This window comes from Nicotiana attenuata, chromosome 1 (genome assembly GCF_001879085.1).
Source record: "Nicotiana attenuata strain UT chromosome 1, NIATTr2, whole genome shotgun sequence".
NCBI lineage: Eukaryota > Viridiplantae > Streptophyta > Magnoliopsida > Solanales > Solanaceae > Nicotiana > Nicotiana attenuata.
Genome location: NC_031989.1, coordinates 35,475,987 through 35,500,643, shown reverse-complemented (window position 1 = coordinate 35,500,643; position 24,657 = coordinate 35,475,987). Strand labels below are relative to the sequence as shown.

The 24,657-nt window shown below is 35.9% G+C and overlaps 5 protein-coding genes across 6 annotated transcripts; 1 reads left to right on the top strand and 4 right to left on the bottom strand.

Moving 5' to 3' along the window:
- Positions 8,018 to 9,798, top strand: LOC109224542 (cyclin-U4-1-like). The gene is made up of 2 exons (XM_019389110.1): positions 8,018 to 8,417; positions 9,298 to 9,798. Exons 1-2 carry the CDS (start codon positions 8,074 to 8,076, stop codon positions 9,578 to 9,580), a joined length of 627 nt encoding a protein of 208 aa, XP_019244655.1. The 5' UTR covers positions 8,018 to 8,073; the 3' UTR covers positions 9,581 to 9,798.
- On the bottom strand, positions 14,700 to 15,812 carry LOC109240674. The gene has a single exon (XM_019407342.1). The coding sequence runs from the start codon at positions 15,578 to 15,580 to the stop codon at positions 14,930 to 14,932; it is 651 nt and encodes a 216-aa protein (XP_019262887.1). The 5' UTR covers positions 15,581 to 15,812; the 3' UTR covers positions 14,700 to 14,929.
- On the bottom strand, positions 15,827 to 16,411 carry LOC109234920 (ankyrin repeat-containing protein At2g01680-like). The gene has a single exon (XM_019400962.1). The coding sequence runs from the start codon at positions 16,409 to 16,411 to the stop codon at positions 15,827 to 15,829; it is 585 nt and encodes a 194-aa protein (XP_019256507.1).
- On the bottom strand, positions 17,850 to 22,481 carry LOC109224516 (ankyrin repeat-containing protein ITN1-like). 2 transcript variants are annotated; one of them, XM_019389095.1, is made up of 3 exons: positions 19,363 to 22,481; positions 18,893 to 19,289; positions 17,850 to 18,799 (listed from the first exon to the last, which is right to left on the bottom strand). In XM_019389095.1, exons 1-3 carry the CDS (start codon positions 19,533 to 19,535, stop codon positions 17,981 to 17,983), a joined length of 1,389 nt encoding a protein of 462 aa, XP_019244640.1. In that variant the 5' UTR covers positions 19,536 to 22,481; the 3' UTR covers positions 17,850 to 17,980. The 2 variants fall into 2 exon arrangements, with proteins under 2 accessions (XP_019244640.1, XP_019244634.1); XM_019389089.1 differs by having other exon boundaries at positions 18,893 to 22,481.
- LOC109224531 (trihelix transcription factor ASIL2) lies at positions 22,575 to 24,412 on the bottom strand. The gene has a single exon (XM_019389101.1). It carries the CDS (start codon positions 23,958 to 23,960, stop codon positions 22,959 to 22,961), a length of 1,002 nt encoding a protein of 333 aa, XP_019244646.1. The 5' UTR covers positions 23,961 to 24,412; the 3' UTR covers positions 22,575 to 22,958.

The window sequence follows — 24,657 nt, the reverse complement described above, 5'->3', positions numbered from 1 at the left end:
TAATGAAATCAACAATTGGGGAAATCATAACTCTAGACCTCCTTAATTTAGTCTCCAAACCTTTGTCTCGTTAGTTGATAATTTTACCGTTTTATAGTATTTGTTGGTTAATTAGTTAGATATAAAAATCTTAATATTACAATTTAGAAATTGTTCAAACTTGTCTTCTTTGCGATATTGAACAATTACAGCGAAACCTTAGTTCTCTGTGGGATTCGACTCCGGACTTTTAGACCGGATTATATTTGTAGCGACCGCTTATCCTTTTTAGGACTAGAGTTGGGCGTGATCAAATTTTGGCACCGTTGCCGGGGAACTGACCGCGACAGAAAATCAGAGAGCTTGTCTGGCCGCGGTCCTATCGCATTTTGGCCGCGGCCGCGCCGCTCCAGGCGTCAAAAAGAAGTCCTATTTCGTCTGGGACAAGGTTATTTCGGCCCTACACTATTCCAACTTGTATAAAAGGGGTCCTAAACCTATTTTGAAGGAGAAGGGGACACACTTTTGACATAATTTAGAACTAAGGAGGCAGAGGAGAACGTTTTTGAGAGGAAAACACAAGCACAGAGCCGCCGTGGAGGCCGGGTTTCATCTTTTCTTCCACCAACTTAGTCTTTTTATGCTTCTTTGTATGATTTGTTGTTTTGCTACCATGTCTATTTGGAGCTAAACTTCACGTTCTAGGGTTGTGGTTCTTTCATGACTATTGTTATTCGGATATTGATTTTGATTGCTTAGTTTATCATATTGGTTTATTTATTTAATCCTGCACTTAATTATTTGATTGTTTGATCACCAATTGAATACTATCTACGAATCTAGAGTTGAACTCGAAAGTGGGAATTCTAGATTGCATATAGGATTGAGTAGAGCAAGTTCTTGAACCTGGGCATCGGGGAACGGATTCGCGGTTAGGATAGACATATACCTAATTGCCTTGCTTGGTTGATTTACAGGAATTATAAATGCGTTCTTGTTGATCTAAATCCATAGACATATAGGTGTTAGGTTAGCTTGAATAGGCGAGTAAGAACTCGACAGATTCTTATGAGCAGTATTAACCCTGTCAATCAATAAACTAGATAAATTAATTAGACAATTCAATTGAAGAATACAATAGGAATGTTAGATAGCCCATAACCCTAGATCGTTTTCATTACATTGATATCATAAAAATCTTCTCTTCCTCTGTTTAAAGTTCATTATTTATATTTCTTTATTTAATTAGTTTAGAATCAAATATTTCTAGGTTTAATTCTTGTTTAGATAATTAGGATAGTCTAATTTAGTTAATAGTTAATCACAAGTCCTCGTGGGATCGACATCCGATTTTTAGTCACTTTATTACTTAACGATCACGTGCACTTGCGTGAGTGCGTTTGGCCGCAACAAGTTTTTGGCGCCGTTGCCGGGGACTTGAAAATTAGCTATTTTTCTAGATTAGACTTTTAATTTTATTTTTTATTTTTTATTTTATTTTATTTTATTTTTGTATATACTTTTATTTTTACAAATATTTGATATTTTTCTCTTAGTGTGTTCCTAGTTCTCTCAGCATGACATCTGGGGATGAAATATACAGAGGTAAGGCTATTGATGAAGACTCTTGGTTGACAAAAGACTTCTATGGCTCGTATTTTTGGTCTTGTCATGGCCTGACTTCTTGGAGATCTGAATTTGAATATGGGAGTAAGGGTTGGTATTGAGACGTATATTCTCGATTAGGCGAATATGCGGAACGACGTTGTCTTCTGACAACGTTGGTGAATGATTGGTCTAAGGAGAGAGATGATCTTGCACATAAAATTGTAATTTTAGCTTGGTTGTGCATAACTTATATGCAGATTTGAGCACAAAGGTTGATGCGTGTAACGCCCAACAAATTAATAGTGAGTTGTATGAAGCTGAAAAAAATCTTCTAGACGAAATTGAGGAGCTAAAACGAGAATACCAATCACTAGACCATGTTTTTCTTGAGGATGCCAATATTAAGAAGAGTGCTCTAAAGTCATATGAGGGAGTAGATAACATTACTTTGGGAGACTTGAGTGTGTGTAAATATGGGGATGCAAATAGTAGTAAAATTCATGAGTTAGGGCGCATTAGACCTCATTCCAATTATTTTTCCACATTGTGTTTAGATAGTAAGATTGTAATCGAGCCATCAGAGCCTATGAAGGGGTCAAAGAGTGAGGATGAGAGCACCTATATTCTTGAATTTGTTGTGCCAAAAAGCAAAAATTACATTCCTCATCTAAAGGCCGAGAGGTGTAGAGTGAAAAATTTATTACTTGGCCTGGTTATCTTTGTAGCCCCACCAAAGGTGCATAGCCACAGACTGGATGCCATGTTAGGGGTACAATTCATAAGTTCAAGGTGGAGACAAAAATTGGTTCAAGTCGTGCCGCGACTTTAAATTAGGCGCTTGTTGGGAGGCAATCCAGCTTTACTGCTTTCTTTTATTTTTATTTATTTTTGTTTATTTTATTTTTCTATCTTTGTAGCGTTTTTTTTGTAGGATTATGAGCATAGAAGAAAAGCCACTGGAAGTGTGCAAAAGTGAGCTATGTGGTTGAAACAAGTGTGAGGTACCCGCACGAAGGACCAAGCTGGGGAGAAGTCTGAGTACCCCATGAGCTGTAGTGCTTCGGCCTTTGGCCTACCAGGGAGTCTCTTTTAACCTTTTTATTAGTTATGGTGTGCATTGGGGACAATGTACAATGTTAAGTGTGGGGTGAGGAGATTGTCTGGGTGACTTTCTATGCTATTTTAGTTGTGTTAGTTTAATTAAATAATAATTTTTTTTTAAAAAAAAGATTGGACTTTTCCCGACGATGGATCTATTAGACAATTTTCTTGAGGGATTTAAGTCTAAAGAAAAAAAAACAAAAAGATTTTTTTTGTAGGTAGTGTAATAATTCCCCCTTGGTTTTTCTTTGTGCCGCGGTTCTTTTTCAAGGGCTTTATTTGAACCGGCTGTAGTTAGTTTTTTTTGGGGAGTAGGAGCCATTGTGTTGTGTTTTGACTTGAAGCAATATCTCTTGACTTGGTTATGCCTTGAGAATAGTGAGTACTTTGGTTGTGACGCTTAGGCTCAGTTTTTGACTCTTGTATAAGTACCTTAAATTGTATGATCTTAACTTTGCTTAACTGCTTTGACTAGAGTGTCTTGATGAAACCAATCCTGAGTGAGTTATGTGCCATGTGTGTGTAAGGATTTGTTATATTCTGTGCATTGCATATGATGCCTAGAACTTTCCCTGTGTGTTTGCAAAGCGAAATATTAGTTTTATTCAGTCTAGGAAGTGATATAGGCATTTCTTTGTTGAGCCAGATATATATATTTTACCCGCCTAATTGTTATGTATCGTAGTTAACCCCTTTGAGCCTGTAATCCTGTTTCTTTGGCAACCACATTACAAGTCTTACCCATTTGTTTGAATGGACTATCTATTTGAACCTTTTAACCTCTCATAAGCACTTGAATTGTGATGATTTATGTAAAAGTTAAAGTGTGGGGTGGTTGGTTTGACTTTTGAGTGGAACTAATGAAATCAGGAGAAAGGTGCACTGTTTTGAACAAGTAAGAGCCACTTGAATTGAAATAAAAAAATATATAGTTGTATTGCTGTGGAAAAAAAAGTATTTCTTTAATAAGTGGTGACTCTTGCTGTAATTGTGCTTAAAGAAGTATGGGGTAATATACATTAATGTGAAGGTGGAGTTTGGTTTGACATAAGTATGGGGTTTGAATGTTAAAGTATATGTATTAAAGTGCTTAGGGAGGTGTCGTCACTCTTATATCTAAATATATACTACCCGTCCCGTAGCCTACTTTACAACCAAATAAAGTCCTAATTGATCCTAGATTGAATGAGCTCGATTAGTGGAGTAGTACACTACGGGCAAGCTTATGGTGCATCTTTTGTGGCATATGAATGTTATTTCTGAGATTGAGTGAATTCTTTCTATCTTGAGTTCCTAAGTGTTCTTAAATTTTATTGTGTGGAACTACTCTCTTTTTTTGTGTGAGGGCACTTGATTCATGAAGGAAAGGTAATGTCAGTGACCTCTATGTTAGAGTAAGTGGGTGAGTTGTGAATAATGCGTGGTACTTATGAGTCAAATCTTGAGGTGAAGATGTTATGCTTTTGTGCTTAGTCTATTTTAAATACTCTTGGTGTCATGAGTTAGGAGACTTATTTAAAAAGGTCGTGTCTATAAAAAAGTGTATTTTGATAGCAAGAGTTTAAGTGTGGGGTGTTGATAAATGATGAAAAGTGCATATTTTTGAGTACATTTGCATAATAATTCTTGTGTGTGTCGCGGGAGATTACATAATTTTCAAAGTGAAATATACTCATTATGTGTTTCTTATGTGTAGGAACGAGTTTGGATGATAAATGATCAAAAGATGACAATTCGACACAAAAAGAAGAAATTAAAGGAGTGGGAGCTCGTCTATTCTCGTGCATGGCACGAAGTCGGAAGCGAAAAAGGAGAAAAGTTAAGGCACAAAACAGCGAAGCGAAGCAAAGGCACGGAGCGCTTCGCGAAATGGAAGAATTTCAAAAGCTGGATCCGCGTCAAAGTCCGCGTCTAGACGCGAAGGCAAACGCGGATCCGCATCAAAGTCCGCGTCTAGATGCGAAGGCAGACGCGGATTCCAGCTCTCCCATCCGAAGTTGGATTGAAGAATTCCGCCCCTCATCAACCCTAGGTCATATAAATACATCCTAAAATACCACTTTGAAGGGAGAGACACTACTTTAGGGTTAGACAACACCCTTGGAGGCAAGAACACGCTAGGAGCAAGGAGGAAGATTCAACTACGAGTTTTTCCCCTTCTTCTTCCTATTTTTTCATTGTTGGTTATGATTTTTAGTATTGTAGTTTTACATACTATTATGAATAGCTAATTCGTTTTTTAGGGTTTTGATGTAACCTTTTGGGGATGAATTGGTTGTTATATTAATATAGTTTTGAGTTAGTTGTTAATCTCTATTTGTTCAACTACGTTTTGATTTTGGTTAAATGAAAGGATCCTCAATTAGCCGTTCCTATTTATTATGTATCTGCTTGAGAGAGAGTGCATATTTAGGTAGTTGTTTGAACAACATCACTCCCGGAGTATAGGCGAGAGTCATAGCCGAGGGTTTAGAGGTTGGATTAGAGATAACGATACCTCGGGTGCGATCTAAATGAACTGTAATGTGAATCTAACTAGGGTAGCTTGAGAGAGTGCGTCTAGTAAATTATCATAATTGCTTGAGAGAGATTTATGATAGCTGGAGAGTTCATGATTGATAGAGGCAACTAAGTCAAAGCTATAAGAAACATACAATTAATGAAATCAACAATTGGGGAAATCATAACTCTAGACCTCCTTAATTTAGTCTCCAAACCTTTGTCTCGTTAGTTGATAATTTTACCGTTTTATAGTATTTGTTGGTTAATTAGTTAGATATAAAAATCTTAATATTATAATTTAGAAATTGTTCAAACTTGTCTTCTTTGCGATATTGAACAATTATAGCGAAACCTTAGTTCTCTGTGGGATTCGACTCCGGGCTTTTAGACAGGATTATATTTGCAGCGACCGCTTATCCCTTTTAGGACTAGAGTTGGGCGTGATCAAGCCACCCCTGGTTGGAATACCAAAATGAAACATATGAAATAGAATTGGAGGGCTAAATGGAACAAGGTTGAGATAGAGTCCAAAATAAAAAATGGAACCAATTTGAATGGGTTGTATATATATTTGGCCTTTAAAAATAATTTCTAATAGTAGCCTAGACATGGTGCCAGAAGACAAATGAGCAAAAATCTGCACTTTGGTTTTGTGAATATTTGGTTTTGTGAATAAGCAAAGAAAATGTACCTTTGCCAACTATGACTTGGGACAAAAGCACATTGACAAACCTCGCTGTAATAGTCTGTGCCTTCATCTCTTTTTATTCTTCTATTGATTTCTCTCTTTTACCCTCAGATCTAAAATTTTACCCATTAAGGGTGTGTTTGGTAGGAAAAAAATATTTTCTTAGAAAAAAGTGATTTTCTTACTTATTTTTCGATGTTTGGTGAGATAGCAATTTTTTTTTAATATATATATATANATATATATATATATATATATATATATATATATATATATATATATATATATATATATATATATATATATATATATATATATATATATAAAATTTACCCAAACACTATATGAGACAATGGGTAAGGGCCAGGAAGGTGGTAGGTTGGGGTCTAGGCTCCGAAGTCGTGGTGGCAATGTTAGGGGAGAGGTGGCGGGTGTGGGCGCCGCGCGGGGGAAGGGTGGAGGGGTGGGGGTGAAAGTGGGGAAGGTTGAGAAAGACTTTTGAAAAATATTTTTTCTCCTTTTGGTAGTCATTTTCCTCCAATTAGAGTAAAATAAATTCATGAAAAAAATATTTAAACCAGCCAAACCTGAAAAAAAGAGAAAAATACTTTTCACAGCAAATGTTGTAATCGAGATTGGTATAAGAGATTGTTTAATTAGAAAATCACTTTATTATATAAATAAGTTCAATATAATATTATTATTGTTTGGACATTGGAGGTGGGAGATCTAGTCGCCGAACTTAAACATGATCTGTTCGACATATTATTTGGTTTATGATTTCTTTTGGATCCTTTTTTGCCTACAAATTTATTATTATGGCAGGAAAAGCAAGAACATTAAGTTGCAAAACAAAATCCTAATTAAGGAACCTAATTGCTCATAGAATCAAAACACATGAAAGATCACTAGAAAATGGGACCTACACCAACAATCAAGAACACTAATCCACATGTAATCACATGATAAATCAAAAAGGCACGCCATTACTCTTTCTCCATTATCATTTATCAAACACTTTTCCACAAGAAAAGGGGAAAAAACGCCTTCTAATTAGTAACTTTAATGTTGTAAGAAAAGGTAAGTACCCACATCAACCAATCTTTCCCTCTCTCACAAACTTGAGTTCAAATTAAAGAATCAAAATCCAACTCAATTCCATAAACTTTCAAGTCAAAGTGACACTTAAAAACACCCCCAAAAAAACAAAAAGTGCAAACAAAAACCTAAAACAACCCTTGAAACAAATTCATTTAAAATTTTAGCTTATAGGGGCATGACATAGCAATCGATAAAGTGAGATAAAAATTACATGGGATTAAGGTTCAAATCCAAGTAAGGCAAAATTGTCACTATCTCCGCTCCAAAATAAGTGATTTTTAATTATTTTCACACATATTAAGAAATCCACCTTTTTAGCATTAATTAGCAATGAAATTGATCTTATTAACCTTTACTCTCTCTTCACATAAACACTCCTAATACATACTCCAACACTACTTACTCCAAGGGCAATGTAGGAAAAAAAATTAAATCATTCTTGAAATCTGAAAAAATCACTTATTTTGGACCACAAAAAAAGGCCAAAAAATCACTTATTTTGGACCGGAGGGAGAAAATAATTTTCTATACGCATATGCTTAAGAATGAAATTATATCATAATGTTAGTAAAGATAGCAAATATTCGGTAAAATAGTACTCCTTCTGTTCAAATTATGTGAACCTGTTTGACTGGCCACAGAATTTAAGAAAAAATGGTCAGAAAGGAGTCCATAGTATTTGTGTGGTTATAAGAACTTCTTATTAAGGATAGAATTGGAAGTTTAAGTTAACTTGTTTCCAAATTTAGAAAGGGGTCATTAACAAACCAAAAATAAAATTGGTTCACATAAATTGGAACAGAGGGAGCAGAGAAATGCATCATAAGTTGGTATTGGTTATTTCAAATTTATAAGGCTATATTTGTCAACTAAAATTACCCACGAGAAATAACAGCCAACTGTACAGGTTGTTACTTAAAGAGAGAAAATAAAATACAGAAAAAAAAAACCCAAAAACAACACTTCTTAAAAAAAAAAAAAAAAAAAAAAATCTTCAGAAAAAAGTATCCCTTATATATTTCAACATCTAAACAACACATTACACATCCCTTTTCTCTCCCCTTTTTCCTTTCTTTCTTTGTACCAATACAACAATGGCAGAGCTAGAAATCACTCAAAATCAAAGCCTGATGCCAAAACTCATCGATTACTTATCTTCTCTGCTCCAAAAGGTGGCTGAAGCTAACGATATTAATGGCAGATTTCAACCCCAAAAGATCTCAGTTTTTCATGGACTTACAAGGCCAAATATCTCAATTCAGAATTATTTAGAGAGGATTTTCAAGTATGCAAATTGTAGCCCTTCTTGTTTCGTTGTTGCTTATGTTTATCTTGATCGGTTTACTCAGTGCCAGCCTTCTTTGCCCATCAATTCCTTCAATATTCATCGTCTCCTTATTACCAGTGTCATGATTGCTGCTAAATTCATGGATGATATGTAAGTTACTCAAAATTCTCTTAATTAACTCCCAATTCTCTTAATTTTTCTTTTAAACATTGTTCTATTGTTAAAGATAATTCGGCTTTAATTCATTTATTATCAGTTTTTTTTTTTGGGTACAAAATCATGATCTTCTTCTCTATTGAACTGATACAGACTTAAATAGAACAATATTGACAGTGCGAACTCATCTAGCCGACTACAATTGTCTGGAATTGAGGCTTAGTTATTGTAGTAACCAAAAAGATACGCAAAATTATTTTTTAAAAATTCTCTACTTGAAAGGGTTATTGAGTTATGGATTTTCTTGGGTTTTGATTTTGTAGAGTAATTTTCTTAATTTCGAAAAAAAATGTGGATAAACAAAGAATTCCATGGTTTTAGATTTTCTTAGCCATTGATATCTCGAAAAGGTAAAAAAAAAAAAATTAAAAAAATTAAAAAAAAGAGGCTATATAATTGGAGGTCCTAGTTGTATAACACACTAGACATTGAACATGCACAGGGAGCTCGGGCTAGTAATTTATTTAACATCAGAAATAAAGCTTCTTATTTAATGACTAATTACTAGTAATATTCTTATTAAGTAGCACTTAGCAAGGACTTAATGATTGGTTAAGAAATCAATAAATTGAAACAGTGACAACTTGCTTCCTCCTTTATTTTTGAATTTTAAAAGCAATCCCACATTTAAAGACAACCACCCAATTCTTTAGTTGCATGGTCAAGATTACACATTCTCATTTGAAAGCTACACTCAAATATTAGTGACTCGATCTTCATCTCTTCTCACAACTTTAATTGATTAACACACTTGATATTTTGTTTAAAAACTGTAAAGTATAAGCTGATTTTTGTATATTTGATTATTTTATAGGTACTACAATAATGCATATTATGCAAAAGTTGGAGGAATAAGCACCACAGAGATGAACTTTCTAGAAGTGGATTTCCTATTTGGATTGGGTTTTCGCTTAAATGTGACACCCACTACTTTCCAAACCTATTGTTCATATCTTCAAAAAGAGATGCTTCTGCTTCAGCCACCACTCAATTTAGATGATTCTTCCTTATATATGGGAAGATCACCAAAACTCCAATACATTTGTTTCAATGAAGATGATTCCTCTTCCCAACAACAACAACAATTAGTTGTTTAAATTCGATTAGTCTTATTGATGTAGTTATCAAGTTAGGTTTAGGGTCCGTTTTTAAACCAAAAATTGTACTAAAAAAAAAGAGCTGTGTGGTTGTTGTATTTTGCATTTTTTTTCTTTCTAATTTTCCATTTTGGGGGTGATTTAGAACTCAAAAATGAATTGATATGTACATATGGGTGCTTTTACTTTACAGTCTGGCCAAAAAGTTTATTTCTTTATTGTTTTCTGTTCTTTTACTTTTTTTTTTTTCTTCTAATTAGATACTCCACTTGTTATTATCCAAGTCAAGATTCCAATGATCTGTATGATGAGGACACTATGATCAAAACACAGGTTGGCATGTAACATGTTCATGTAGCAAGTTGCACTGTTTTTAAATGTGAAGTGCTCAAGACATAGGCCACTCTAACAAATGCATGTAATAGTCATCTCTATAGGGATAGTCTGGTGGTCACGAGACTACGATTTAAAGGGAGACACCTTCAATCAAGTGGTATAATTTGGTCCTATTTTGCCAATTTTTTTACTTAAATAGATACTTAAACTTTAACTTGTTTTTTCTATAAAAATGATATTAATATATGATTTGAATAACAACAATCGAAAAATAACATAAAGTAATGAAGCATCACTTTGTTATAGGAGTAAAGTCACAGAACTGTACAGTCCAGCTCAATTTTGTATACAAATTGTATTGTGACAATAGACTAATGCCACTAGCACCGGCGTAGCCACACTATCTCAATGGTGGTCAAGCGAACACCCATCGCAAAAAAAATTATATATGTTGCATATATAGTGTAAATACTATTTTATATGGGTATATATTATTTGAACACCCTTAAAATTTGAATACTATTGTGTATTAAAGTTTGAACACCTCTGGTCAAATTTTTGGCTACCCCACTACACACTGGCATAATTATGTATATATAGTGAATTTGGCCGACTATTTATGTAACAATCCTAATAAGTTTTGTTCATTGTAAAGAAATGTTGAAGCAGTCAAAATGTTCTTGAGGATGTCAGTAGATTCAAATCGTATAACTAGTACTATGTGCTAAGGCATCGAATACCCCCAAAGTCATGTGCATAACTAGTGAAAAATATCAATGACTGAAATCGAAACGTGTTCAATTCTTAGTGCTTACCCAAAATACAGGGAAAAACAAAGCATAAATGTAAAAGAGATACTAGTAGTTTATGATGAGACACCAATGAGGAAAGGGACATGAAAAAGGAGGAAGAAGAAGTATGTGGGGGGGACATTGGCAAATACATCAAAAGAGGGTTACTACAAAGTGATAAAGTGGAAATGTTAGGGTCATTTCTGGCAGTAAAGACAAGTTACGACACTTAACAGTTGTATTTTGATTCTGGGCAGGGAACATACTACATGTGCAATTAATCATGCAATTGAACAAATGCTTCTGCATGTGACCACTTGAGACCTGAGACAGACACATTTTCTCCCAAAATATTTTCTTCTGTTTTTTTTCTTTCTTCCAAAAGAATTTCAATATGTCCTTTTCATCTCTCTGGTTAACATAAAGGGGAAAAAAGGGAAGCTAAAATTCAAATCAACAACAACAATAATACCCAATATGATTTCATAAGTGGCGTTTGAGGAGGGTGGAATATACGTGGACCTTACCCTTGCATTGTGTGAGGCAGAGAGACTATTCCTAATAAACTCTCGGCTCCATATTATCTTTGGTTGTCTATGTGCGGCCAAAAATACTCGAATTTGATCAAATTTAACTGGTCAACTACCCTTTTCCGTCTTGTCAAACAAAAGTTTATATTTTTCTCTTTTGAGTAATAGGATCTGATGTTCAAAATTAATGCCATTAATTAACCACACTTAGTTGCACAATTTTGTAGACGATCGAAAAGATGTAGATTTAAAACGTTTAGAATGATCCGAAACACACACACACAAATACACAGTTGATTAGCTACATGAACATATATATCTACAGTTGTACACCACAAACACACATATCTGACGACTGACATATTAGCATGTGTACATGTGTGTGTGTATATATATACACAACCGTAGATATGTCCATGTTAACAATATCTGAACCTATTCGCTATACTACAAATTAAAAGGGCTGTCAAGTCCCACTTAAATATGTAAATTTCAAGGGTCTGGATTGCATATAAAGTTGTTACCCTGAATAATTAAGTTATATTATAAATCGTTTGTGTAACTTCAAAACACGAACCATACATCATGTATGAGTCTGATTATTTTGGGGGGTAGGGGACGAACCACGTAAATTCATTTTGATTAACTACCTAGTTAACCAAATGAATATTTCCAACAACTTAATTTAGCAGCTCCTTCACAATATGACTATTTCCATTAGCTGATGCAATATGAAGTGGGCTTAGACCATCTTGGTTCTGTTCTCCGGCAAATTCTCTCTTATGTTTAATAATCTCTCTTGCAAAATCATTATGTCCTACAATACAAGCAATCGGGGGCGGCTCTAAAGGCTTGGGCCGTGAGGCGGTGCTCCCAAAATTTCAAGGTCCCAAATTTATTTTAAATTCTTATTATTATATAAATTATATAAATAATTAGTATAAAGAAAAGTGTTACAATATATTTTTTGTTATTTGATTGAGGTTATTTTATATCAATAAGTTCATAAATTATGATAAATTTCTTCACAGATTAATTATTATTTGCTTCAGTCTTCAATTTTAATTTTATCCTTTTTATATAGGAATTAAGTTATATATATCGACAACATAATGAATTACTTTTACAATGTTCTCTCAAGCAGGGGTGGAAGCACCTTTAACTTAGCGGTGTCAGGCTACACCACTTCGTTGAATTTTTTTAGGAAGTATATGTATTAATACCGTAAAGAAACGAATAACTAGAAAAAAATAACACCACTTGACAAAGATTATCTCTTGGTGTGTTGGTTAATTGTTTGATTTTGCTTTAAGAAGTTAAAGGTTCAAACCTCAACAAACATATTTTTTTTTTGTAAATATTTGAATAAGCCTTTGTGGTTAAAAATTGCGCTGAAGCAAATTGAACTTGGACCTTTTTTTAACCTAAACTCAATAAAAATCAATAGAGTAAGGCTATTTCTTATTTAGAAAAATGATAATTAAAGTTATTATGCCCGTTCTTTTATAAATTTCGACACCATTTATAAATTCATGTGTACGCCTCTGCTCTCAAGCTGCATGAACACAAAAGCATTCATGCACCGGTTTTCTTTTAGTGTAATTCGACATATTATATTAGGTTATTTATAATTTATTGTAGATATTCACCAATAAGTGCTACTTAATAGAATGAACTACAATTATCGTTTAAATTGATTATAAAGAGTAAATATTTTTGACACCGTTAATGCTCAAAACTTAAGCTATTACGTTATGTACGTTTATTTCTTTTTCTTGTTTGTGATTATAGCCAAATCAAAATTTGTGGACCTTAACATCCGAGAGTCCACCACTTTATTTTTTGTGCTCTTCTTCCTTCTTCTTTTTTTTTTTTTTTTTTTGAAATTCGCTTATTTTTGTTTTAAATGATTAATTTATTGTTTAGAAAGTAAATTTTGTGGTTAGTGTAAATATTTTATACAATAAATTTAAGGGCCTCTCAATATGATTTCGCTTTAGATCACGAGATCTATGCAAGCAATGTGCAGAGGATTTTCTGTTGCAACTTCAAATAACCTTTGGTCCATTATTTTGAAGCATCCATTAATAAAAATACTTGTGCAAAAAGTTTTAGCTTTCTTTTGAGCTTATATATATAAAAAATTATCTGTAGTTCTGCTAAAATGATCTGTTAATTTGCTTAATGGATTAATTAATTCTGGTCAATTTGACTCGTTTTTGTTAGGAGATTTCTTCTTGAATTAATAATTGGCAATCTCAGATTCGTTGACTAGTAAGATAAATTGTTAATTATCAATGAGTCGCTCTCTTTTGATATTTGAGTTCAACATTTCAAGCAATCTGGTTCAAAGTTCAGTTTTACTGAATAGATTTTCTGTTACTCGATGAGGACTTAGGGTGTGTTTGGTATGAGGGCTTAAATGTTTTGGAAAACATTTTCTGTTATACCAAACACACACCCTTAGACATTCGGAGATTTCTGTATTTCTTAATGGTATATATGTTCAGATTTATAAGCAATTCAAAGTCAATGAAAATGTAAACAATTGCTCTGCTAAAGTCATCTGATTCTTTGCTATTAATTCAGGTCACTTTGACTTTAACTTTTCAGAGCTTTCTTCTTGAATTAAGAATTGCCAATGTCCAACAGATAATGCCACATCATATCCTACATTTTTGCCACTGGATGCACACAGGGAGAGGAAAATTTGACTTGCTCTTTTTCTTGTTCATATTGTGATTATGAATTTTAAAGATTATGTTTAACTAACTAGTATGACTAATACAAGTTAAATGCATAAATAAACCTGAGGATTACGCTGAATTGTCAGGAATCGTGTATTAATGGAATTTGATAACCTGCTACATCCCCAGGTGAAATTGATTATAGAATCGTGGATAAATATATTATAATGCACTTCTAAGGTTTCATCCTTTACACATTTGAATTACTAAGATAACAAAACTAGATTGAATATGTATTACCACAGTCTTGGGTGTCCACGCCAGCTTGCGCCTGCATACGTTGAGTAACTTTGTCCACACAGACTTAAGAAGATCGGAAGAAATCACCCAGCCTTTTTGTGTCTGTTGAGGTTTTTGCTCTCCCATGGTTTCAGATGTGTCAATTGGGCAAATATGTCCATAGCGACTAGGATGGATATCTCGTATCCGAAAACTAGCAGTGCGCCCTGTCAGTCCTCTATAACTTAATTTTCTCCCATGAACTATTTGTGTCAATGGATTAGTTCGATCCAAAACTTGAGATAATGGGTGTAAACCGAAAAAGGATTCATAAGTAGTTGTTAATGGAGTTGAGGTTACCAAATTCTGAGGTGTCGGTATCAATTTATGCCGAATTGCTCCACATATAGTCCCCCAAACCACATTTTCTGAACGAACCAGAGCTAACCCGAATTGATCTTGTAAACGATCTGCTACAGAACGACTTGGATGCATCTTTGAGCAATTATTGCGCTATGTGTTTAGCTAAGTCAAATTGAATCAGTATGAAACGTACCCATGAGTTCATTTTCCATTATCATCAATTAACCAGGGTAATTGGAAGAGAAATATCTGAAGGCAATCAAGTAAAAGAGATTGTAATTGAGTTCAAAAACAAGGTTTTTTTTTAGAATTTCAATACATCCTGGTTGATCAAAAAAAATAAAAAATACAGGAAGATGTTGTTCAAGTACCTGAACAATTCCTACGTCTTGATAAGAATCTAGGTTTCTTCCAATAGTTTCTCACTAACATTGTAATGTAAGGCAATAAAATTGGAAAGACTGAAGAGAAGATAGAAAAGAAGATAGAAATTCCTCGGATAGGCGTTATTGCAGACATCACAGTATCATAGGTTGCTATCAAGGCAACAAGTGAGACTTGCAGTTCCAATTGCAAAGGAAATCCTACGGTGAGGAAATTTATCATGTGAAGAGACACGAAAAATCCGATGGAGTTGAAAACCAAGAACAAGCCATAGGTAATTGGATTGATGGTTCCCATCACTGACTGACCTGTGATACGTGGTGAGGGCACTTTTCCATCATTTCTGGTGCTGTTATTAGCGTCGGGCCAGTAAGTGTCCTGCCAAACACCTCCTGGTGGACTTAACACTGCTTGATAAGTTGCTGTTGCAATTAAAATAGCTATTACAAGAAGGGTGTCTCTTACTTTTCCTGGAGAATCTTTGGTTTTGTTGTGCTTGAAGTAATCTTGAAGCTTCTTAGAACGAGATTGAGGCTGATCTCTCCTGTGCTCTCTGCTGGATTGTACATTTGATGGATCTTGAACTGCAACCCAAGATTGGGGCGAAGCTTCTTGCTGTGAAGTTTGCATGTTTTCAACAGATACAGCACCACATGCTCTTAGAATTTCCTCAATATCTCTATCTCCAGATTCCTTAAGTAGTACATCCAAAGGTGTAAGGCCTCCCTTGTTCAAAGAATTCACCTCAATTGTGCCTTTAGGAACAACATTTTCGTCGAGCAATAGATCAACAACCTGGATGGTTCATTTTTCTTATCTGTTAGTAAATTGAAAGATAAAAATCAAGATGAAGAGATAAAAGAAGCATAAATAATACTATATACTTGCCTCGTATTGCTTAGTTGACACAGCAAGATGCAAGACAGTGTTTCCTAGGATGTCCTTCTTGTTTAAAAGATCATACTTGTTAGATTCATTGAGGTTCTCAAGTAATAATTTGAATGATTCAAACTGATGATTCTTGACAGCTAAATGCAGACAAGTATCGCCATGAGCAGTCACTTCTGCTGCAGAGTCTGGAAAAGCCACAAGAAGCTCCCTCATAACATGTTTTCTGCCTTTGATTACTGCATAGTGAAGGGGAATTCTTCTGTCTTTCCCCTTGATAAGGCATAGATTACGGTCCAAGTGCAAAAGCTGCTTCACAATCTCTATGTCTCCATTTGCTGAGGCGATATGCAAAGGGCTTAAACCACCCTGGTTTAGTTCTCTTGAAAATTCTGGCCTCAAATGAATGATCTCCTTTGCAAACTCAAGATGGCCACCTAAGCAAGCGATATGCAGACGAGTTTCGTTACATGCTGATGAAACTGCCTGGAAAAGAAGAGGGTCTTCTTTGATCAAGCTTTGCAAAGGATGAATATCTCCTTTTTTAGCAGCCTCCCACAGCCTTCTGTCCATTGATTTTACCAAAGAATAATGTTAACTACTTGGTTGTTTCTCCTTTGAATTCTAAAATCAGTCAGCTTTTGTTTCTCTCCACTCTGAAGGTCATGAAATTCAACTCTTTTTGGCAGGCAAAATATCATTTTTTTTAATCAAGAGTTGAATTTCATGACCTTCAAACTGAACTTCAACTGTCAAAGGAATAAAATATACCTTAAGTGCCCTTGTTTTGTCTTTCTAACTTTGTAGTTTGTACATTAAAAAAACCATCAACCAAAATAAGTGTCGTTGGCGCAAAAAAAGGTATTCAACAACAATATAGAAACTTCGGGTTGTCTCCTTTTTTACTTTCCTATTTTGACGTCCTCCCTTTGTGCAAATTTGCATCAGTGTTCATAAACAGGTAAATTATTCTACGCCGAAGCTTGAGTCACAGCTACTTAAGTGCCACAATAAGAGGATTCTAGTATTCGGTTGTCATAGGGAAAAAGAAGCAATAAACAGAAACTTCTCCTCTTTTTTTCTTTTCTGTTTTTCCTTTTTTCTGGGTTTCTACCACCTTGTGAAAATGATGCAGATGATCGATTTCTTGTTGGCATTGATAAATACATAAGACGTATTAACATGAGAGGTTCAAAGAGCAGAACTGGAAAGTCAGCGCAACTTGTGCAAAGTCGAGATGGTAATAAACTTCTGCCATATAGGCCGCCAACGTAGTTAAGGAGCTGTCAATCAATAGAAATGACAATGAACAAGAGAGCTCTCACGCCGCGTCTTGGAAAGGCGACGTAACGAAAGAAATCGAGGTGTCCACAGTGGCTTTCTGTCAACCGAATGCCGGCTCAATAAGCTAGGCTAGATTGCAAGTGCCGTACAGAACAGTATATACAAGAGAAATTGAATGACAGCCTGCTTGTATTACAAGAAAGCCGGCATGGTGCTGGGAAGGGAAGACACCAATACAGCGATTTGAATGTTTGCCAGAAACTTCGACTGCTAAATTAACCCCACTGATATACTCACTTTATTGCAATTTTTACTTTCCTTTTTAGTCTGTTTTAAAGAGAATGTCACTTTCTATATCTAGTAACTCTTAACTCCAATATTCCACATGACATATTTAAGACCACAAGATTAAGGGCATTTTGATATATTATACACATCTTTAGTTTCAGACCGCAAGATTCAAAAGTCTTCATTACTTTTATTTCAAACTAAGACACATAAAATGAAACGGAAGGAGTATGTCTTAAAAAGATAAATGCAAGTTACAGGACATAACGTAGAAAAGATGTAAAAACACAACAGAAAAAACACAAAGTTGATGTAAAAATGTAATATAGCCATTTTAAGACAGCTTACAGGCAAATTCAGAGACTTACATTATTTTGATGAACGAGTATGCATGTCCTAATGAATTCCTTCTTCATTATCATCAATTAACAAGGATGATTGGAAGAATAAAATATTAAAGCAATTACATAAAAGAGATTGTTAATGAATCTCATTATCAAGTTTCATTTTAGAATTTGAATACATCCTGATTGAACTTCAAAAGAAGAACAAAATACAAGAAGATGTTGTTCAACTAACTGAACAGTTCATAAATCTTGATAAGAATCTAGGTTTCTTGCAATAGTTTCTCAGCAACATTGAAATGTAAGGCAACAAAACTGGAAAGACTGAAGAAAAGATAATAAAGAAGAGAGCAATTCCCGGGTTAGGTGTTATGGCAGACATCACAATACCATAGGTTGCTGTCAAGGCAACAAGTGAGACTTGCAGTTCCAATTGCAACGGAAATCCTATTGTGAGGAAATTTATCGTGTGAAGGGACACATAAAATCCGATGGAGTTGAAAACCAAGACCAAGCCGTAGGAAATTGGATTGTTGGTTCCCATCACTGACTGTCCGGCGACATGTGGCACGGACATTTTGTCATCACTACTGGTGTTGTTATTTCCTGCAGGCCGGTAACTGTCCTGCCAAACACCTCCTGGTGGACTAAGCACTGCTTGATAACTTGCTGTTGCAATTAGAATCGCTATCACAAGAAGAGTGTCTCTTGCTTTTCCTGGAGAATCTTTGGTTTTATTGTACTTGAAGTAATCCTGAAGTTTCTTAGAACGAGATCGAGGCTGGTCTCTCCTATGCTCTCTGCTGGATTGTTCATTTGATGAATCTTGAACTGAAACAACCCAAGATTGGGGGGAAGCTTCTTGCTGTGAAGATTGCAAGTTTTCAACAGATACAGCACCAGATGCTCTTAGAATTTCCTCAATATCTCTGTCTCCAGATTCCTTAAGTAGTACATCCAAAGGTGTAAGGCCTCTCTTGTTCAAAGAATTCACCTCAATTGTGCCTCTAGGAACAACATTTGCGTCCAGCAGTAGATCAACAACCTGGATGGTTCATTTCTCTCATCTATCAAGTTGAACGTTAAAAATCACAATGAAGAGATAAAAGAGACGTAATGGCACATGAGAGATACTTGCCTCGTATTGCTTAGTTGACACAGCAAGATGCAAAAGAGTATTTCCTTGGATATCCTCCTTGTTTAAAAGATCATACTTGTCAAATTCCTTGAGGTAGTCAAGTAATAATTTGAACGCATCAAACTGATGATTCTTGACTGCTAAATGAAGACAAGTCTCGCCTCGAGCAGTTACTTCTGCTACAGAGTCTGGAAAAGCCACAAGAAGCTCCCTCATAACATGTTTTCTGCCTTTGATTACTGCATAGTGAAGGGGAATTTTTCTTTCCTTCCCCTTGAGAAGGCAAAGATTACGGTCAACGTTCAAGAGCTGCTTCACAATCTCTATATCCCCATTTGCTGAGGCAATATGCAAAGGGCTGAAACCATCCTGGTTTACTTCTCTTGCAAATTCTGGCCTGAGATGAACGATCGCCTTCACAAACTCAAGATGGCCACCCAAGCAAGCAATATGAAGAGGAGTTTCAGTACCTGCTAATGAAACTGCCCTGAGAAGAAGAGGGTCTTCTTTGATCAAGCTTTGCAAGTGATGAACATCTCCTTTTTGAGCAGTCTCCCACAGCATTCTGTCCATTACTTCTACCAAAAAATAATGTTAATTCCTTGAATTCTAAAATCAATCTGCAGACTTTAGTTTCCTTCATTAGTTGGTGCTTAGAACTAAGGAATATCTCAGCTCTGAGGATGTAAAACTTCAACTTTTTTTGGACAGGAAAAAAAAGAGTTGACTTTCATAATCCTAGAGCTGAATTTCAACTGTGAAAGGAATATCATATTTATTTATTTCCCTTTCCTGTTTCAAACTTTTTAGAATAAAGTAAGTGTCATTGACGCAAAAATGCGATCAACAATATAGAAAATTCTGGTCGCCTCCTTTTTTCCTTTCTATATTGTTTAGTCTCCCTTTAGTTCAAAGTTCAAACATTCAGCCTCTCCACAAACAGGTACATTTTCAAATTCAAATAATAAAAAGCTACCAAACCAGTTGAGTCTGCTATATGCCTTAATATGAGAATATTAGTACTCGCTAATTATAGGGGGGAAATTAATCTTTTGTTTCTTTCTGCTTTTTCCCTTTTATCAGGACTTCTGCTAGCCTGAGAAAGCAAAGGCAGATGCAGCTTAAATAAATTAGGTTCAACTGAATCATTCTCAATGTGGTGTACAGATATTAATGTGAAAGTTATTAAAATGTCAAAATTGTACATTTTGTATCCTTAATTTTAAAGTGCAAATGTTTCAAATAAGAACTTAAAAAATTGTACTCATAAAGTTTAAACCACGGGTCCGCCCCAGCATTAGAGAACAGATAATTGATATTGGCATTGATAAATTATTCATGGTGCAGCAACAAAGGAGGTTCAAAGAACAGAAGTCGATAGTCGTGTGAAGTTTGAGATGGTAATATCTTCTTCTGCCAATGGATACAGGGAAAACAACACTGTATAATAGCCGAAAAATGTATATTTTTGTATATATATACATTATGTATGTTATATATAAATTTATACACTTTTTCGTCTACCGAATGCAAATAATTTCTTGTGCAAGTGATAATTCCCCACGGATATAAGGAGCTGTAAAACAATAAAGATGACAATGAGAGCACACAATGTTCAGTAGCCAAAAGTTCAATATGGATCTGCATTATTTAAGAGAGAGAGAGAGAGAGAGGAAGATACGGTCTTTTCATCTGCAGAATTGAACCTGAAGTATCTTCGTCAATACTGCATATTGTACCTGTCATGAGGTAAAGGGAGAGGATGTCCAAACCTTACCATCAAAAAGAGAGTTGTTGAAGATTGTAACATGTCAAAAAGACTAGTTTGATAATCTTAATATGTCTAGATATTCGGGCTATTAGCTTGCTGATAGGCATTTCAACAGCTGCATATTTTTCAGCTAAGTTACCTTAATGGTGAGTCGTGGCAGAGTTAGAGCTAAGGAAAAAAACTTTATTCTAGCTTATTTTTGGCAATGTTGGTTGTAATAGGCATTTTCTTTACCACATACTTTCTAGTTCAATAGGTCAAATGTCGAACAAAGAAGCCAGAGGGCAAACAAACTTTCTGGAATTTGTCACTTCCATGGGCGGACAAAAGGGATTACACGTACATAGAAAGAAAGTTACTTCATCCTTCGGAAGCACCCATATTATCGACAGTGATTGTAACATCGATGCTGGATTTGAAGATGTATGCTTCTCTTATCCAGAAGCAGATGATGATGCATGGTTCATGCGGTAAAGAAAATGAAAAGTTAAATCTTTCTTCCCGCTTCTGCTTCTATAAACCATACATAGAGTCACCAAAACAAATTAACCTTACTTTAAAGAGAGCCAGTTCAACTCATAGTTCCGAAGTTCTTCACCAAATTCCAGTTCCTGTATAATTCTACAGAGTAGTCTGTCTCCAAAGCATAGTTATGCTCCAAATCTTGCTTGCCTGGGCAATATACTCTTCATTCAGGAGTCGTATGACACGTTGAACACTTACAACCAGTTGGTATCCACTCAAGCAGAACCAACCGGCCAATCATGACCATACCAACTCCAAGATTCTCTTCTCAAAGGCAAGTAATAAATAAAGGACAGCAAGACAGAATAAAGGTATTTACAATGGGTCGTTAATAAAGGTAATTATCATGTCTAATATTGTTTCGGCAAAGTAATTGCATTCTCTGTCTTTCGATGGAAGGAAAACAAGACTAACTTGCAGTATTACCATTGAACAAATTACACATTACAGCAAAACAGAACCAACAAACCTACTGGCACTGGCAGTGCCTATTGTCCTTCCTAAAATGTTCTCCAAAAAACTTCAGATTAAAAAAAAAGTTATCCAAAAGACACCCTTTTCTAGACACTTAAAAACGACTTCCATGTCAATAACCTTCAATAATTGGTTTCAACCCCTATCATGTTCATACCCCCTCAAAAGTTAAGGGAGAAACTAAGAGGAAGAGGGGGGGATGTTTGATCTCAGTTATCTAAATGAACTGCAACAGATCACAAGGCAATTCACATTTCATGAAGAGATCCAAATTTCTACTTCCTGAAACAACAAGAGTCTGAAAAAAAGTGACTCTTCTCTGAAACAGACCCACGAATCCCTATATTTAACAATGTTGCTTATACCATTCAAATACTAACAAATCAAAAAGAACTTGGGACCCAAACTCTTGTATCTTGTAAACTAATAATGTATAGAAAATAAGAGAATGTGGCCCATTAGTGTCGTTTCTTACAGTTGCGAGGTTTGTGTAATATTGTTCAACCAAGGCATTTAGATAGTGCTCCGGTACTGCTTGATACAGAATACAGATGTAATGGCTGTGTAATGATATGCAGAGAATGCATTCAGAAATATAACATAGAACAGGCAGGTCTGGGATCACTCTCGTGACAAGCCAGAGTTCATCAAATAGAAAGTTCTAACTGCATTAATGTTTCAGCACAAGTAAATGGCTAACAGTTTGTCACTTTTGGAATAAATACCTGTTCTCTTTGAACTGTGAGCATGCAACCACGATATGCTAACGTTATAATTGTTTTTCTAACACCAGAACATAGCATTTCACATTAGCCTTATTAAGAAAAACCATAGCTTTTCCCATTAGGAGCAGAACAAGCTACCATAACTTTAGCGCAAAACAAAACAAAAAATCCTGAATGTGCAATAGCGTTTCAAGCACTGGGGTATAGCATTTGAATAGCAGCGGCATAATAGCCATTAACCATGTTAAACAGGCACTACAAACTACTAACGGTTCCAATGTCAGAAACCCTGCTCTAAATGCACCGAGTTAGATAATTACTGCAACAAGTATCAGGCAATGCTAGAACAAAATCATAACAAAAGTTGCTACACCAATGAACTAATAAGTAATAAGGTCCTGCTCTAACCAATTCTACATTCTTCTGCTACTCAAAAGAATAGTAAATACCAAGAGGAAGGGAAAGGGATATTCCAGCTCACAAAATATGCAAAATTAGCTTCACACATACAACGCCCAAGTATGCATTCTGCAATTCAATGCTGCAAAAGATTCACCCAAAAAAGGCAACTTTAGCATTCATGAGTTGGCATTCTCTTAGGCTTCTTATGATTCTTCTCTGATAAAGCCTGCGCAAAAGCCTCCACAATCCTCTGCTGCGATTCAAGTATCATCTGAGTTCTTTTCATTTCCATTTCCATTCTCATCTCTTCCAACTCTCTTGCCATGTCCATCTTCATCCTCTCCATTCTCACAAATCCATCCCCTAACATCTTTATTGCCGCCACCATCTCCCCCATCGGGTCCTCCTTTTTCTTCTCCCTCACTGGGCCCACTCCTTCACCAGCAACCCTTTTCCCCATATCAGCCTTCTTCACAAACCCATCCCCCCTAAACATCTTACCAGGCCCAAAATTACTAGGGTGTTCAACTCCAGAATCCTCCATTCTACTATATGGTTTCGCCATTGGCGCAGCTGCCACGGGCATCCCCGGTATCCGGATACGAAACCCACCCCCTCCATTACTCACAACCCCTTGAAAACTACTACTCCGATTATTATTAGTGTTCACATTGTTGTTACCATACAAATCTCCTATGAGTTTAACACTGTTTTGACGGTAATCTTCAACATCCTCATCAGCTTCTTCATCACTAGAAACAGCATTAGGACCCCTTTCCATTGCATCCATACGCTTGAAAAGGACCCAAGCAGAGCAATAACGGTGGGATCGAACGCCACCGTAAGGAGCAGCGCGTTGAATTTCAGTACGGTAACGTTTCCGAAGCTTCTCCATCTTGTGACGGCACTGCACGGCCGTCTTCGGCGGATCAACACCAGGGCATCTAGCAGCAACATCGTCAGCTACTTCCTGCCAGTGATTAGCCCGGAGATTTCCCCGGCTTAGAGAATACCACTTGTCTCTATAAGCATCAATTAGGGCTATCGTCTCGTCGTGGGACCAGCACGGCGGCGGAAGACGGCGCGATGAAACCGCCACCGTAACGTTGGCTGAGGGTAGTTCTGATGGGGAGTTTGAGAAATCTTGCGTTGATGAAGATAGAGTCGCCATTGTTGAGATCAATTAGAAATTTGTAATGATGTGGGTAATTATTTATGTGTTGAGATGTATTAGATGTTGGTGATGGGTGGTGGGAGGCGGAGGAGAGCGGAGGCATAATGAAAGAAAGGTGATAAGTTAGGTTAAAAGGGGGGTTGCGGCTGATGTGGAGATCTAGAAAGAGGGGGGAGAGGCCACCGCTAAAGGTGGGTGGGGGTGCGGGGGAGGCTAACGTGCGCGGAGGGCGTAATAATGTTGACCGGGTGCTGGCTTTGCTTTGTTGCGTTCGGCGCCCACCGCCCAAAAGGCGTCAGCTGGCAGAGGAGTTAAAAGCAATTGGTATGGGCCGTTTGGCGTTTCTTGTGGGCGGAGCTAGACTTGGCGACGATTCACTCTCCTCTTTAATATAGGTGATTAATTAGCTTCGATATTGTCGCGTGATCTCTTCGTTTTTTGTTAATCTCTTTTTTTTTCTCTTTAATATTGGCTTTGAGTTTAGTCTTTCAATTGCACGGCATTGAAGTTTCTAAGCCCCTTCGATTGCTTGAATGGGAGAATTGATCTTTCTCATTAAATTCTCCATAATTAAATACATTGTTTGATGGTTTGAATGAGACGAATGAAACAATAAAAGAAAAGAATAATATTGCAGAGAAAAGTAGGGAGAGAGAATTCTTATTGATATTGGGATGAATTACAATGTAATAGA